This window comes from Schistocerca nitens, chromosome 10 (assembly GCF_023898315.1).
Source record: "Schistocerca nitens isolate TAMUIC-IGC-003100 chromosome 10, iqSchNite1.1, whole genome shotgun sequence".
NCBI lineage: Eukaryota > Metazoa > Arthropoda > Insecta > Orthoptera > Acrididae > Schistocerca > Schistocerca nitens.
The window spans coordinates 170,266,642-170,285,134 of NC_064623.1; the positions used below are offsets into that span (position 1 = coordinate 170,266,642).

General features: G+C 40.5%; 1 protein-coding gene across 3 annotated transcripts in view; it reads left to right on the top strand.

The window, feature by feature from the left end:
• LOC126210641 (uncharacterized) overlaps positions 1–18,493 on the top strand; it is a 279,682-nt gene that overhangs the window by 215,591 nt on the left and 45,598 nt on the right. For all 3 annotated transcript variants that reach the window (XM_049939960.1, XM_049939961.1, XM_049939962.1), the window contains one exon: positions 9,284–9,601. In XM_049939960.1, the coding sequence (XP_049795917.1) occupies positions 9,284–9,601 (318 nt within the window). The remainder of the gene's footprint in view (positions 1–9,283; positions 9,602–18,493) is intronic.

Genomic DNA, 18,493 nt, shown 5'->3' on the forward strand with positions numbered 1-18,493 from the left:
GTCAGTAATATGCCTTGTACAGTGACAATATTTTCTCATTTTGGTCAGAACCTTTTCAGAGCTACAACTTGGTTCTCAATGACTTTTTAGGCATTACATCTGTTGCAGTTTATCACCTAGCAGTAAATGAATGATATAGTTGTTTGTCTTGTCACAGATGCCTATTCATATCATTTATATCTAAAGACAAAGATGATGTAACTTACCAAACGAAAGCATTGGTATCTTGATAGACACACTAACAAACACAAACACACACACAAAATTCAAGCTTTCACAACCTACGGTTGCTTCATCAGGAAAGAGGGAAGGAGAGGGAAAGACGAAAGGATGTGGGTTTTAAGGGAGAGGGTAAGGAGTCATTCCAATCCCGGGAGCGGAAAGACTTACCTTAGGGGGAAAAAGGGACAGGTATACACTCGCACACACACATATCCAGCTGCATATATATAGACACAAGCAGACATCTGTAAAGGCAAAGAGTTTGGGCAGAGATGTCAGTCAAGGCGGAAGTACAGAGGCAAAGATGTTGTTGAATGACAGGTGAGGTATGAGTGGCGGCAACTTGAAATTAGCAGAGGTTGAGGCCTGGTGGGTAACAGGAAGAGAGGATATACTGAAGGGCAATTTCCCATCTCCGGAGTTCTGATAGGCTGGCGTCAGTGGGAAGTATCCAGATATCCTGGATGGTGTAACACTGTGCCAAGATGTGCTGGCCGTGCACCGAGGCATGTTTAGCCACAGGGTGATCCTCATTACCAACAAACACTGTCTGCCTGTGTCCATTCATGCAAATGGACAGTTTGTCGCTGGTCATTCCCACATAGAAAGCTTCACAGTGTAGGCAGGTCAGTTGGTAAATCACGTGGGTGCTTTCACACGTGGCTCTGCCTTTGATCATCATTTGTTTACTGCCAGGTGACAAACTGCAACATTTATTCTACTCTATGGACCCAAATGGTGACTTTAAGTTTCCCATTAACCTAGGGTTCATTTCAAATAACTGCCTGCTTTTGCACCAATACTGTTGTGTGTCTTCTGTAGTCAAGTACGTGGTTTTTAAGTTGCTTTGGAACCATGAAGAATTCTCACTAATATTGTCTAGTCTGTTCCTATCTTATTCAAGGATATTATTTTCCGCAGTCCTACTGCCACATATGCCACCCAAATGTATTACAGTTTCTTAATCTTTCACATATTTCACTATTTCCTTGATTTCCTCATGTGTTTCCTGCATTTCATCATCAGCTTGTGGCAAGAATGACTTTTAGTGGTACTTGGTGATGGCTTCATTACTTACAGACTAATAAATAAATGCATTACCCCCATTCTCTAATCATCTTAGCCTGTTTGTCATCTTAACATAGCTTAAATTTTAGCTTTCCAACAAGCTTGTATATATGTAAACATATTCATTTTTGAAAGTCAAAAGTATTCAACATTTACATCCTCAATCATCAGTGCTGTTATTCAGTGCCTAGAATTATGTCAGGTCAGTTTTGACATATTTGCTTGCAAAAGCAAAAGTCTTAGGTTCTGGTTCCAGTATTGCACACACTTTTGATCTTCCAGGATGTTTCACTATAGGTGATGTCAACTGATAATAGGAAAGAACTTATTCTGTGCAGGCAGAAGTGGCTATCAACATTTCAAATTAACTAAGATCATATCTGTTAACTGTGTGAGGAACCTATGAAAATATTCTCAATCACATTTGAATGCCTCTGTAACAAATATAGATGTATTTATCATTGGAACGGATGATGCATCAAAGTTCTGATAAGAGCTATGTTCCTGTGTTATGGTTCTTTGAAGAATGGGTACTGAGTAGTGTGTAGTCGCAAGAAAAATTTCATGATGCCAATACATCAACCACTTCTAATGCAGTGACCAGCAGATGACATGCCTGGGCATCACAGAGGTAATTTATGAAACCACTAAACTGGCCAATACAACTTAGTTAATCAGTTACTGTTTTTGCCTTGCAAACTGATGTGGTGGGTGCACACTTCAGCCAGTGGCATCGTATTACATCTCTTGGCTCTGAGTAAGTTTGAATTTCTCATTTCTACAGTACTGTAGCGACATCCTGGATATCTGATGTTATGTGCAATGCAATATACAAACTCACTCACATTATACTTTTTTTTCATTCCTGTTTCCTTATTAGTGCACTGAAGACCCATCCCTGGTGCCATATTGACTATGAAAGTCAGATCCCTGCCGTACACATTCTCTTGAAATTTTTGTTCAAAGTCACTGGCTTAGCCACCTCTGAATACAATAACTGTTAACTCTTGCTGATAAATGACTTCACAGAGTTGTTGGATTAACAACAAAAGTTAACAGTTGCACTTATACAACAAGAACTCCTTAAGTGAACGTACCAAGAAGTAAGTGGATAAAAGAAAGGGCTACAAAATAAATCCAAGAGTTCGCAGTGTGAGATGAGTAAAAAATGCAGAGGATTATGATTATTGAGACACACAAATCTTAAAATTTGTTATAATTTCTGGAAACATTTGTGTTCTAGAGACAGCCACGGCAGACATGGATTATAAAGACTGCATAAGACAACAGATGAAGATGCTGTTATTATTAACTCAGTTTCACAAACTGTTGGGATAAATAACAATGCGTTGTGTAACACTACAGGTACATTGGAAAGCCATACCTTTGCAGTGAAAAGTATTGTAACAATGTGATGTAAACTCTCAATATCAATAATTTTAATATCTGAAAAAAATGAAGTATTCTTAATAGTTTAGTACCTATGGTCTCACAAGAGTATTTGTTACTTGCTTTAAAATTTTTTTTAATGTTGTGTGGAGCTTGATTGTTTTTGTGCATCACCCCAAATGACTGTGTTACCATCGATAATATATGTGCATTGGTGTGCTTATTTTGTCCAGCATTACCCTCATATTGCATTAGGATTGTCAGGAAGATGGGTAGACTAGACACTAAATTAAAAAAAAAAAAAAAAAAAAGTGTTCACAGAGATTTGAATTTTCCATTGAATTGAATCATGCATTAAATATTCTGCTATAATTACTAGCAGACAGGATGTATTGAAAGTCCTTAACTTCACGACGTGAAATTACTAGTACCACAGTACAAACCGAGTGAGGTGGTGCAGTGGCTAGCTCACTGGACTCGCATTCGGGAGGACGACGGTTCAATCCCGCATCCAGCCATCCTGATTTAGGTTTTCCGTGATTTCCCTAAATTGCTCTAGGCAAATGCCAGGATGTTTCCTTTGAAAAGGCATGGCCGACTTCCTTCCTCTTCCTTCCCTAATCCGATGAGACCAATGACCTTGCTGTCTGGTCTTCTCCCCGAAACAACCCAACCCCCAATACAAATGTGTGAAGTAGAAAATGCTAATCCTGCTTTTTAGTACTTGTGTGATGCTCTGTCAGGAAAAACAAACCTGTAATCATTAGATACATAATTAGTGGTGTCCTGCTTGACACATTCACACTGTGTAAATATCTGGGGATGACATTGCAAGCAAAATGAAATGTGAGGATTGCAGTAGGGAAGGCAAATCATTGTGTTCAGTTTATCCTGAGAATTTTGGGAAAGTGTGAGTCATCTGTAAAAGAGACTGCACATGTGACATAGTGTGACCTATTTTTGGGTACCGGTACTGCTCGAGTGTTTGCAATCCGTTCCAGGTCATATTACAGAAAGACATTGAAGCAATTCAGAGACGGGCTGCTACTTGTCACTGGTAAGTTTGAACAACACTGAAGTGTTACAGAGATGCTTTGGAAACTCAAATGGGAATCCTGAAAGGAAAGACAACATACTTTTTGAGGAACGTTGTTGGGGAAATTTAGAGAACTGGCATTTGAAGCTGACTGCAGAACTACTGTCACTGAGATATATTTCACATAATGATCATCAAGGTAAAATACGAGAAATTAGGGCTCATTTGGAGGCATATAGACAGTTGTTTTTCTCTCATTCTATTTGCGAGTGGAACAGGAAAGGAAATGACTAGTAATGTATGGGGTATCCTCTGCCGTGCACCATTCGGTGACTTGCAGAGTATGTATGAAGATGTAGAGGAAAGATGAGTTGGCTGGGGAAGGTTTTGAGGGGGTTGAGGGAAGGGGGAGAAGAGGGGAGCTGATGGCAAGTCTTTCTGATCCTAGGACAAGAATGAGAGTAGAGAAAGATAAAGAATGCAGAAGGCATGACTGTTGCTTTCTGTATCACTCACAACTGCTGCAGCATCCTTGACAAACCATATAATGTTCACACACCATTACCTCTACCTGTGCTTCCCCCCCCCCCTCCCCCCTCCTCTCCCTCCCCCACAATGCCCCACCCCCTTGCAGTCATTCCTCCTTTAAAACTTACCCTTACATGCTCCCTTTACTACTGTCCTGTCTTATCGCTGATAAACACTACAGCAAAAAAGCCTGAACGACATATGAAATCACTAATGTCATTTAGTCACTGACATATTCATTTCATGGCTGTTTTTACAGGGTGTATACTAAGGTCAGAGCAGGGTAGGAGATGTGGACACTAGCAAAATTTTCCAAATAAGCAAAGACCGGAAATGCACTGTTGTGAAGCTGCTGCCATAAACTGACAGCTGAGCAGCGACAAGTGCGTGGAAATTAGTGTAATTAGTTATCAGCAGTGCAGTTTTGTCCACCTAAGCTGCAGCTGTGTTATACTGTGCACTGTACTTCATCAGAATTCATTCATATTCTCCATACATTAAAACATACAGGGAGTCCATAATTAAAATTCCAGTTTCAGAACACTGTAGAAAGAGAACAACTGCTCAGAATGACATCAAATTTGGATGGCATATTATTGTCACATCGGGAACCATCATGGAACAAAAAAAATTTTACGAACATATGGCAGTGCAAGCATCTTAAGGTAAATGGAGTCAACTACAAATGACAGATGAATCGCAATGCGACGGCTGTGGTTTGAATTACACATTACACCATCCGTACTCTTCGATCTGCAAGACTTTGCAAGTTTGGTAGGTAATAGTTGTGGCACTCTTAGCTAAGTAAGTCTATCCACCACGGCAAGGTCGTACCGCATTGTATCGGAAAAGTCAGGTTTTAATTGTCCTGAGGCCAGAAACTGCATAAAAAGCAAATTGACATTTATTAATTGTCCTGGTGCCAAAAATCATTAAGAAGACAAAATGACATCAGTTTCTGATTGTCTTCAGAGTGGTGCAGGACATGTTCAGTATACTGTCCACCATTTTCTGCCACAAGTTTAAATCAATAAACAGCACATTCTACAATGGATCAGATTGTCTCGTGGTTCACATTCAGAATGTGTTGTGTAATATGTACCATCAGTTCAGCTATATTTGTAATTTGAGCACTCGACACATCTTTCAGATAACCCCATAGCCAGAAGTCACCGGTGATCTGGATGGCCAGGTTGTATGGAAATGATGGCTGATAATTCTAGCATTTCCAAAATGCCTCTGCAGCAGCCAATTCACTGGCTGTGCAGTGTGCAGAGGAGCACCATCATGCATAAAAATGATCACATTTACCCTTGCAGAATGAAGCTGTACCGGTTGATGTGCGTGCAGACTGTCCATTGCCCACATTCTACAATTCTGTACATTGACATGACTTTGGACATGGAAATGGTCTTCATCTGTCCGCAAAATGTTCCTTGGCTTTCCACTGTCCGCTTCCATGCAAGCAAGAAATTCCAGAGCAAGCATTTGTCTTGCTGGCAGGTCAGCAAGAAGCAACTCCTGAAAATGGGTGATTTTGTATGGATAGCTATGCAGAATGTTTCGTTGGATTTTATGCGCTGTGCTCACTGGCATGTCCAGTGTTTGGGCAATTTCCTGTGCACTGCATGTTTGCACACCACTATTAGTCCCTCCTACAATGCTATGGCCACATCTTTGACAGAAGTCTGATCAGCTGCTTTCCACCCTCTGCCATATTGCACCTCAGAAGCGCCTGTCTTCTTGAATTTTGTAATCATTTTCTCCAGACCCTTATCAATGTCCTTTCTCATCCCCCTCAGCATCTTGAACTCCTGCCATCACTATTCTTGTAACAGAGGTTTGCCAGTGAGTGTGATCCTTCATGGAGATAGTCATGTTAGGTGCAGACAGAGGAGCAGCTGTGTGCTGTGTGTCGGTTGGTTTGCATATTCTGACATTTACAGTGCAATCTGTTGCTCAATTTTTTTGTTACATGACGTTTTGCCCTGTGTCAGTAATATGCTGTTCAAATTTGATGTCATTCTGAGCAGTGGTTCTCATTCTGCAGTGTTTTGAAACTGGAATTTTAATTGTGGACACCTTGTTTTTCCTTATTAATAACACCGCCCCTTACAGTAACACATGTCGACTAATTTACTGCACTGCTTCAGCGTAATTGATTTAACAGCGCACAGTAAGTATGACAGAATATCCAGCACTAACATGACCAGTTGTGGATAGGTATTGAAGGTTTGCCTAGTTTTGACTGTTGAGCTAAAACCATTACCTTCAGCTAATTCAATTTGTAACTGATTTCCTTAGCTAACGGATATTAGCCGGGACTATTTAGTTTAAATGCATACACTTCTGTCACTGTTTTTCTGTCATTTTATGGCTGTAGCCCACAAGGGTGTTTTTATGGCTCGTCATCTGGAGAATTTTGCTCAGTTTGATATCCCACCCATGCTCAGATATTATCGGGTTGTTTTTCTGTACCCTGTATAAGAAAGATCACAATGAAACTGGCCCAATGCATGACTAGATACATAGCTACTGTCCACCTTGGGGGGTCATGCAGCACCCAGTTGCCGAATGTGACTCAAGGACCCTGGGTTCCTTTATCAGTGCACTAAGCTATATATGTATATTCTCTCTGTGAACTTAAGTTCTATGTGATCTTCCCCAACCAATCCCTCTTTCCTATTTGTGATGAAGGGAAATGTAAGTTACAAAAAATAAGATCGTTTTTCCAACATCCAGTTTTTATCAACAATAATAGGGACTTTTTTTACTGGAGATAAGGCCATTCTCTCTCCTAATTGTAACAGTTGTCTCAATTGAATTTTTCCATTTGATACAATTAAGTACACTATCAAACACAAGACCACATGGAGTTGCAAGTACCATGCATTTAAAATAGTTAACCGAACGACCATCAGAAGTGACTATTAAAGTTACTGAGTAGAATCTAGTTTGTGAAGTATGGGTGAATTCTGGGTAGTAATTTTGAAAAATTGACTTGATTTCTTCTGCGTGTATACTATCTGATACGAGAAGAACTGATACAAACTGTTACTAATCCAAGCAGATGAAGTGCATGTTATTGGAAGTGAGATCACATTGGCATGAGTAGGAAAGTGGTGTGATTTTAACCCAAATTTACTGCAGTTCATAATGTTTATTTGTAAGCAGCAGTTTTATTTGCTGTATTCCTCACTGTGTGCAAAATTTTGGCAAAAGAATTTGAAGTGCAGTAACTAGCACAGTGTGTGTTATTTCACATGGTTAAATTTCTGTTGTGACTATTTACAGTGTGGATAGTATGTTAAAACTTCACCTTGTTGTTTAATTGCAGTGTACTTCTATGAGCCATTGTTGTCAGTTATTGTGCTTCTTCAGATAAGGAGAAATTGTGTGCTTTGTACACTGTGCAGTTTCTATAACTTCTGCAGCCTTACATTGTTGCCCATGTCAGATACCATGTATGCTTGTGCAAAATTATGTATGTTTGTTTTTTGTGCCAAAAGTAACACCAGTGATGTCTGTCCTGTTGTGAGCTTCATAACAAGATGTTACCATTGTTATGTTGTTGCAAGTATTGTTATTATTTAATGATAATAATAATAATAATATTGCAGGTCTGTGTTAGTATTTAGTAGTTTTTGTGATTTTTCTGATTTGGCAACAGAGGGCATAAAAAATGTTGGGGAAGTTTTCAGAACACACATCTCATAGACAGAGGTAGAAACTTACATTACGTGCATTATCCACAAGTCTTCATAGTACATTTTTTATGCAAACGCAGGAACAGAATATATTAGCATACCAGTCGAAACTCTTCCTTATGTAAAATGTTCAAAATGCGTTCCATTAACACTGTTACGTGCATGGTATTAAACACACACACACACACACACACACACACACACACACACACACACACACACACACAAGAAAGAATGATATCTCTTCTACACTCCCTATTTTTTCAGAAAGCCTCTTTTTCATTCTACAGCTTTCCTCTAGTGAAACACGAGGGCATGTATAGCCTGTCAGTACCACTCCTTGTTCTGGTCACGAAGCCATTTCTTTAATGTGCAAATCACCACACTGGTATTATCAAAATGCCTTCCACAAATGGCATCCTTTAATTGCAACTCTGAGGGACCTAGGTCAGGACTGTAGGGTGGCTAGGCCAACACTGTCTAACCCTGTTTAGTGACGTGTTCCAAAGTCTTCAAACTTGTGTGAGGCCGAGCATTATCATGTTCAATCAATCAATCACCTGGATTGTTATATCACAGAAGTCACTGGAAGTGGTTCTTGAATTTAGTTAATGTGTTCACATATGCTTCAGAATTAATGGCGCTTTCACTGTATGCATTATATGCTTGTGAATGAACATATCAGCAATCTGCTTCCTGTCAGGCGTGACAGCCATAGATGGTTACTCTGAACACTGCAAATCTTGGAGTCCTGCCAAGCCACATTCTCGTAATGGCTTTGCCCTATTTGCCCAATTACTAACTGTACTTCTGTTAACTTAAGGTGCTCCAGGAATTGCACACAAACATTTGGGGATGATCCCAACAGTTTCTTTCTCTGCAGTGAGAAACTCAGTGATAACACACTGCTTTTGAAGTACATCACTTACCAATGCCATAATGAAACACTCCTGCAACTAAGATATCTGTCAGAGGAAACTGAAAGTTTGCATGTGCACACTGGAAACTTCAAATAATTCTTACCTAAAGTTTCACATTTTTACCTTTGTTGTTTGAGAAAAAAATTGTGGTGTATAATTTTCTTGTTGACTCTTGTAGGTCTGAAAGGTACGTAGCATGCCCGTTTAATATTTATGAGCACACTTATTGGCAGTACTACCCCAAGATAAGTACTGACCAGCAATTCTGTTTCTTAAATTATAAATGTTCTCAAGTGACTTTTTGTTTCATAAGGTTTCAGAAATTATTCTTGTTTACAGAGGCAGAAGAGTATCCTGCCTTGTAGGACAGTAGTATTAGCTGAATACTTACCACTATTCTCCATATGTGACAGGCCCATTGGATGGAATGTACCAGGGACAAACCATCAAGGGTCCCATGCTCAGCCTCCTGGTCCAGGCTGGAATTTGCCAGGAACAAACACGAACAAGCAGCCTCCTGGACCAGGCTTTAACATCCCAGGGACAAACACAAACAAGCAACCTCCTGGACCGGGCTTCAATGTGCCGGGCACGAACCCGAACCAACAAGGTCCGCACGCTCAGGCTCCTGGCCCCGGCTGGAATGTTCCAGGCGGCAGTGCCAAGCAGCAGCCTTCAGCCTCTGACCTCAACCCACCCCATCAGGCACAGCAGGGCTGGAACGTAGGAAGGTGAGTGCTGTGTTGCCAGTTAAATCTATCATACATAGGGTACTCAGTTTTGCAAACCTGCCTTTCTCCAGAATTACTTTTTTCATAAAGATCATTGTCATCCCTGCCACCACTGCCATGCTCCTGCCTCTGTACCAACACCCTCACCACCTCTAACTAAATGTTTCATCTACTTTTGAAAAAAAATGCAAGTGTTATTAATAATTCCATTAAGCAGGTGATTTTGTTGGTAAGACAACAGAATTTGGTGAAACTAATCTCATCAGAACAGCATTGATACTTATCTTCCATGGTGAATAAACAGCTCCAAGACCCTTAACTGTAAGAAATAATCTGACTTAGAATTTGTATATTTTTCCATTTATCATTCCAGGTACTACAAACAAAGTTCACAATTTCAGGTAATGATCAATTTCCAGTTTGTACGTAAATTAAAGTCCAGTCTCCATCAAAAACAATTTGAACTGAACTGAGCCATGCTAACACAATACTGAGAGATCAAATACAACCAAACCAACACTGCTGAACAGTTAAATGTGCATTAGCTGTTTATAAAATTTTTAATAATACAGGAGCATATATCATCATTAACAAGATCAAATACAATTAAAGCTGTTGCTTTACAAAGAATTATTAACTTCGTGCAGTGTTTTTGAGTCATTAAACCTCAATCTTAATGTTTGAAAGTACATCTGTTTGTAATTGTAAATACTGAAAAAATAACCAGTGAAATATAATTATAATGGTTTGTCAATTACAAAATAATTTTTCCTATTGATAATTTTGCATGTAAATTGATTCCAAAATTAGTGTTAACATTTTTAGAAGAATTTCATGATATTCATTATATTTGTGTGTAAATGATTTATTAAACAAGTTTTTCATTATTCCTGAAAGGCTATTGAAATGATATTGAAATGATGGGTTCCTTTTGTTTACTTGCAGCTATTAACAAAATGTAAAATCTTATAAGAACTGATATTAGCACAAAATAAATATAAAACATTTAGTAAACATTTAATTATGGCTCAGAACTAGCAAAATAAAAAATCTTTTGTTAGCAAATTGATATAAACATGAAAAAATACACATAATTAGAGTGTTTACTAATTGGAAACAGTCTTCTCCAGTACTACCAGACATTGGCAGTTATACTGTACACTGTTGCTGTGACTCCACCATTTGACACCCACTGCTGGAAAGGGTCTCCTCCAGATGTTTCCCTGTGTAATGTAATGGAGCTAATTGCATATATATTGCTGCTGTATGTTTTCTAATCTACCACTTTACATTAGGTTATTTCACCATTCTTTTCTTATCACCTGTAGCCCAGAAAAGGATTTCCTTTGTTCAGGTTCCATGTATTTGCCAGGCTATATGCCCCTCCCACATCTCCTCTCCACTTTGTTCCTGATGCATTTGTTTACATTCCTGTCTCTCCTATTTATTCGCATCATGCATGTCTCCAGTACCCACTTGGAACTCCTTAGTTTTTGAATGTTTTTCCCATTGGAAGTCCATGTCTCACTACCACAAGTAAAAACTATAATAGACACTGATTACTGAACTCCTTTTTCAGATTCATTTGCAGCTTTGTTTTTCATCTTAACCCTCTGTCTGCCTTTTCCTTTTGCTGTCCATTCAGTCAATCTTTTCAGCTTCCCTAAATGAAAAGAAACTCGTCAACAACTGATTCTGTCACTTCAGACTTTTAATATATCGATTGTACCTCATTACAATTCTGTTACGGTTGAGTTTCAGTCCTAGTTTAAATGTGTTGTGGATATAGTGTATCAATTCATACATGCATTATATTCTTTACAACCTATAAAGAAGATAAATGTTTGAGGATTTACAAGATGATGAGTTTTATATTAGCAGTGACAAACAGCTGTTTGTAAGTACCTCTGCCAGCCGTTGTAGAATGTCTGAAAAGGAACTGTATTTAGGGATTTTTTCCCCTCAGAAATTCCAATTGAAATAAAACAATTCCAACACTTGCAAACACATACTTGTACAAAGTTTTAGGTAGTCTGTGTACAAATGTGGGGGTAATGTATCCCTCCTCAGTCACACAGGCATTTGATTTATTATACTCATCGAGTATTGAAGGCTGTGTCTTCTTCCTAGATTGTAAGTTGGTGGATTAATGATCTATTCTACAAATTTGAAATTTTGTTCTTTTGTTGTAGAATTTTATTGATGTTAAAGATGAAACATGACTATACCATTTATCTGTGATGCAGAAGTGACCTTCATGTGAAATTTTCTTGAGTGGCACTTTTTTAAAAGAGAAATAGTGTTTACTTTGCAGTTCACTGTGCGTAGATGTTTCAAAATGAGTCAATGATTTTATACAAAATACAGATATTATGTTATGAAAGGTATAATGTACATTGCTAATAACAGAGACTGTTTGGATTTATACGATAAAAATTATGTTTCCTGAAACCTCAGAGCAACTGATTGCTGAAAATTTATTTTTCAGATTGCTATCACCAATACAAAAATAGAAGTAATGCATATGATATTCTTCAGCTGTACGCAAAACATTTTTCAGATTTGTTTCTTCTCTCCATGCTGGTCTCTAAATCTCTGCATAAGAACTGCAACATATACACGGCCCAGGCACATTAATGTGACCACGTGCAATAACCACTAGCAGATGGCAGTGGCAGCACTAGAAGTGGAGAAAGCATGTTAAGGAGATGTGGAAAACAGTGCAGCCGTTGTCCTAATGTGAAACAGAGTGATTTATCTGATGTCCAAAAGTGCACGATCAGTGGCTTTTGGGCCAAGGTTGCCACTATCCATAACTGGCGCCAAGGGTTCTATGGCTCACCATGGGCCATAGGTGACAGGTGAATGCCAATACTGCAACTAGACATCCACTTGCCTAATTATAACCTTCTTTCACATGTGTGTTCTGCCACCAATTGATGAGTAGATTTTTTACCTATCCTACAAATATCTACATCTACATCTACATGTATACTCTGCAAGCCACCCAATGGTGTGTGGCAGAGGGCACTTTACGTGCCACTGTCATTAACTCCCTTTCCTGTTACAGTAGCGTATGGTTCGCGGGAAGAACGACTGCCGGGAAGCCTCCGTGCGCACTCGAATCTCTCTAATTTTACATTCGTGATCTCCTCGGGAGGTATAAGCAGAGGGAAGCAATATGTTCGATACCTCATCCAGAAATGCACCCTCTCGAAACCTGGACATCAAGCTACACTGCGATGCAGAGCGCCTCTCTTGCAGAGTCTGCCACTTGAGTTTGCTAAACATCTCCGTAACGCTATCATGCTTACCAAATAACCCTGTGACAAAAAGCGCCACTCTTCTTTGGATCTTCTCTGTCTCCTCTGTCAACCCGACCTGGTACGGATCCCACACTGATGAGCAATACTCAAGTATAGATCGAACGAGTGTTTTGTAAGCCACCTCCTTTGTTGATGGACTACATTTTCGTTGATGGACTACATTTTCTAAGGACTCTTCCAATGAATCTCAACCTGGCACCCGCCTTACCAACAATTAATTTTATATGATCATTCCACTTCAAATTGTTCCGTACGCATACTCCCAGATATTTTACAGAAGTAGCTGCTACCAGTGTTTGTTCCGCTATCATATAATCATACAATAAAGGATCCTTCTTTCTATGTATTTGCAATACATTACATTTGTCTACGTTAAGGGTCGGTTGCCACTCCCTGCACCAAGTGCCTATCCACTACAGATCTTCCTGCATTTCGCTGCAATTTTCTAATGCTGCAACTTCTCTGTATACTACAGCATCATCCGCGAAAAGCCACATGGAACTTCACACTCTATCTACTAGATAGATTTTCTTGGCATGATGGCATCTGCCAGCAGGACAAAGCAACATGTCACACAGCTTGCATTGTACAGGTGGCCTTTTCAGATGCATCACATTTTATGCTTCATGGGACAGATGGCCGTATGCGTGTATTAATTGTCTGAAAGCAAAGACGCTGCAAGCAAGAGGTAGCGTTATGGTCTGCAGAATGTTTTTTGTGGCATTCCCTGGGTTATCTCATCATTCTGGAAGACACAGTGGCTCAACATAAGTGTCCATCCATCCTTGGGGAGCGTGTCCATTCCTATAAGCAGTTTAATGTAATTGGATAGATAAAATCTACTCACCAAGCGGCGGCATAACACACACATAAAAGAAGGTTATCAGTAGGCAAACTTTTGGAGCCAATGGCTCTTTCCTCAGGCAGAAGGGTTGAAGGGGAAGGAAGAGGGGTTAAGGAAAAAGACAGGACAGGTCTAGGAAAAGGGATAGATTTTGGAAAAGTCACCCAGACTGCACTGGATGAGATTTGAAAACCTGAAAGGTTACAGGTGGAATACATGGTAATATGTAAGACAGAGATTACTGCTAATGTGTACTGCTACTGTGTAAGAGCTAAGTGCATTGTTTGTAACAGAGTTGGGAGGGGGACATCGAAATCTAGACAAATAAGAAAATGAAAGATGTGGAAAACTAAAATGGAGTGAAGAAAGGAGTAATTACTGTGAAGAAATGCTGACACAGAAGAAATCAACATAAATTAAGGCCAGGTGGTGAGAATCCATGACATATTGTAGTGTGTTCCCACCAGCAGAGCTTGAGAAACTGATGTCTGGGGCAAGAATCCAGAGGGCACATGTGGTAAAACAGGCACTGAAGTCATGACTGTTATGTTTCAGAGCATGCTCTGCAACAAGATATTGTGTGTTGCCAGTATGCATCCTCTGCCTACGCCCATTCATCTTAACTGATACCTCAGTGGTAGTCATGCTGGTGTAAAAGGCTGAACAGTGTTCCATAACAGCTGGTACATGGCACGTGTCATTTCATAGGTGGCTCTTCCTTTGATAATATATGTTTTGCCAGTTATAGGGCTAGTATAGGTGGTGGTAGGAGGTGCTTAGGGGAAGTCTTGAAGTGAGGATGTTCACAGGAGTAGGAGCCATAGGGGAGGGAGATTGATGCAGAAGGAGCATAGGATCTGATAAGATTGGGAGGCAACAAAAAGCTGTTCTAGGTGTGGTGGGTATAATCTTAAAGACAATGGATTTCATTTCAGGACATGATTTTAGGAAGTCACGGCCTTGTCGAAGTAGCTGATTAATACATTCCAGACCAGCATAAACCTGAGTTACCAGTAATGTGCTCCAAAGCTGGTTTTTGGAGGGATTAGCAGCACCAGGATTGGTTGTGAGAATGGTGGTGTATCGGTGTAATGACTCTGCATCTGAACAAATACGTTTGCCTCTAATGCCAAGGCTGTATGGGAGCGAACATTTGACGTGGAAAAGTTGGCAACTGTCAAAATGTAAGTACTGTTGTTTGTTAGGAGGTTTAATGTGGACAAAAGTGTGTAGCTGGCCTTCAGTGAGGATGGGATCAACATCATGCAAAGTGACATGGGATTCAGAATAGGACCATGTGATTGGGTAAAGGTATTAAGAGGTTCCAAGAATTTTAACAGATCAGCCCTACCATGAGTCCATATGGTAAAGATGTCATCAGTGTATCTAAACCAAACCAGGGGTTGAAGACTTACGGATACCAGGACAGTCCCCTCCAAGTGACCCACAAAAAGGTTGGCACGGGAAGGGAGTCATCCTGATTCCCATGGCCGTACCCCTGATCTGTTTGTATGTCTGCCTGTCTAAGGTGAAGTTGTTATTGGTAAGTAAAAGTTGATTAACATGAGTAGGAAGGATGTCATAGTTTTGGAATCAGGTGGGCGCTGACTGAGAAAATGGTCAGTAGCAGATAGACCATGTGTGTGGGGGATGTTGGTACAGAGGGAAGTGGCATCAGTGTTGACAAGAAAGGTGTGTGGTGGGAGTGGGACGGACAAGGAAATGGTTGGTATCTTTGATATCGGAGGGAGGTCTTCGTACTTTGGGTTGCAAGTGCTGATCAGCTAAGGCAGATGTACATTCAGTAGGTTCTTTGAAGCCAGCAACTTTAGGATGGCCAGGATGATTGGGTTTGTGGATCTGAGGATGAAGGTAAAAGGTGGTGGTGAATGGTTTGGGAGGGCGAGAAGTTCTGTGGATTGAGGTGTTAGTCCTTGTGAGGGGCCTGAGGCTTTAAGGGGAGACTGCAGGTCAGTTTGAATCACAGAAATGGGATCTTGATGGCAGATGCAGTATGTAGAGGTGTCAGACTGCTGGTGTAGACCTTCACTAACATACTCCTTTTGGTTAAGTACCGCAGTGATAGATACTATGTCTGCTGGAAGGATAATGATGGAGTCATCAGCGTTTAGGGAATGTAGGGCCTGGACTTCTGCAGAGGACAGGTTAGGGTTATGTTGCGAGGACCTGAGGAAGGGCTCTGAAGGAATGCTGGATGTGAGGAATTCTTGGAAGGCTTGTAAGGGATGATTTTGAGGTGGTGGATAAAGTTGGGATTGTGGTTGGGACTGTTCAGGACAGGGTTCAGTGATAGGTTTGCTATTGGAAAGGTTTTGGTATTTGGCTGCAAAGTGATATCTGCAGTTGATATTACTTGTGAAAAAGTAGATCCTTCACCAAAGCAGCGTGATCAACAGTTGGTTTAGGGTTGAAAGTGAGACCCGTGGATAATACTGGAGTGCGGAGTACTTTAGATGAGAGGTTGGACACTGCACTGTTGTGACTGGTTCTTATGATTATGGCTTATTCTTGGTCTGGGAGGCAGTGTGATGTTAAGGTGGTTGGCCAAATTTGGTATGTAGGAGGGGAGTGGCTGCTTAAGGAGCCGCAGGGGGACAGGAAAGGAAACAGGTAGTTTAGGAGAAGGTGGGATAGTTTTTTGAGGTGAAGTCTGGCTGTTGTTGCAGTTTGAAGTTCAAACTGCAACTGCATGCCAGATTTCACCCCAAAAAGCTATCCATCCTTCTCCTAAACTACCTCAACAGTGGTGTTTCCCTTCCTGACCCTTGGCATCTTCCTAAATGGCTAAGAGCTAAGTGCATTGTATGTAACAGAGACGGAAGGGGAATGGCGAGAAACAGACAGGTAAGAAAATGAAAGATGTAGAAAGCTAAAATGGAGTGAAGAAAGGAGTAGTTATAGTGAAGAAATGCTGAGACAGAAGAAGTTAACATAAATTAAGGCAAGGCGGGTGGCGAGAACCAAGAAAATGTTGTAGCGCTAATTCCCACCTGCAGAGTTCTGAGAAACTGATGTCTGGGAACCTCTACAGTCGTTCCCCTTCAACCCTTTTGCCTGAAGAAGAAGCCACTGGCTCCGAAAGCTTGCCTAATTATAACCTTCTTTCACACGTGTGTTCTGCCACCGATTGACGAGTAGATTTTTTACCTATCCTACAAACAGTTTCCCTTGGCACGATGGCATCTACCAGCAGGATGAAGCAACATGTCACACAGCTTGCATTGTACATGTCTGGTTTGAAGAGCACCTCGACCATACTCCTCTGACCACCAGACTGCCCGGAGTTAAATCCATTCGATAATCAGTGGGACCAGCTCGAACGGGCTGATTACGCTTTGGATGTTCATCTGAGAAACCTAATGCAGCTGGCCACAGCACTAGAGTTGGCAGGGCTCCACATACCTGTTGGTAGCTTCCACAATCTCACTGACTATCTACCGGCACATCTCGCAGCAGTCTGCACTGTGAAACGTTGTTATTCAGGATTCTGACAGATAGTCACCTCGATGCGGTTGAACAGTTTGTAATTTAAAGTGTGCTTACTTTATTCAAGCTTTGGTCTCCCTTCACTCCTCCCTCCAAAACTAAACTGGCTCTTCATTGATGCCACACTGAATATAATCTGTTGTTGTTGTTGTTGTGGTCTTCAGTCCTGAGACTGGTTTGATGCAGCTCTCCATGCTACTCTATCCTGTGCAACCTTCTTCATCTCCCATTACCTACTGCAGCCTGAATCTGCTTAGTGTATTCATCTCTTGGTCTCCCTCTACGATTTTTACCCTCCACGCTGCCCTTCAATGCTAAATTGGTGATCCCTTGATGCCTCAGAACATGTCCTACCAACCGATCCCTTCTTCTAGTCAAGTTGTGTCACAAACTCCTCTTCTCCCCAATTCTGTTCAATACCTCCTCATTAGTTATGTGATCTACCCACCTAATCTTCAGCATTCTTCTGTAGCACCACATTTCGATAGCTTCTATTCTCTTCTTGTCTAAACTATTTATCATCCATGTTTCATTTCCATACATGGCTACACTCCATACAAATACTTTCAGAAACGACTTCCTGATACTTAAATCTATACTCGATGTTAACAAATTTCTCTTCTTCAGAAACGCTTTCCTTGCCATTGCCAGTCTACATTTTATATCCTCTCTACTTCGACAATCATCAGTTATTTTGCTCCCCAAATAGCAAAACTTCTTTACTATTTTAAGTGTCTCATTTCCTAATCTAATTCCCTCAGCATCACCCGACTTAATTCGACTGCATTCCATGATCCTCGTTTTGCTTTTGTTGATGTTCATCTTATATCCTCCTTTCAAGACACTGTCCATTCCATTCAACTGCTCTTCCAAGTCCTTCGCTGTCTCTGACAGAATTACAATGTCATCAGCGAACCTCAAGGTTTTTATTTCTTCTCCATGGATTTTAATACCTACTCTGAATTTTTCTTCTGTTTCCTTTACTGCTTGCTCAATATACAGATTGAATAACAATGGTGAGAGGCTGCAACCCTGTCTCACTCCCTTCCCAACCACTGCTTCCCTTTCATGCCCCTCAACTCTTACAACTGCCATCTGGTTTCTGTACAAATTGTAAATAGCCTTTCGCTCCCTGTATTTTCCGCCTGCCACCTTCAGAATTTGAAAGAGAGTATTCCAGTCAACATTGTCAAAAGCTTTTGCTAAGTCTACAAA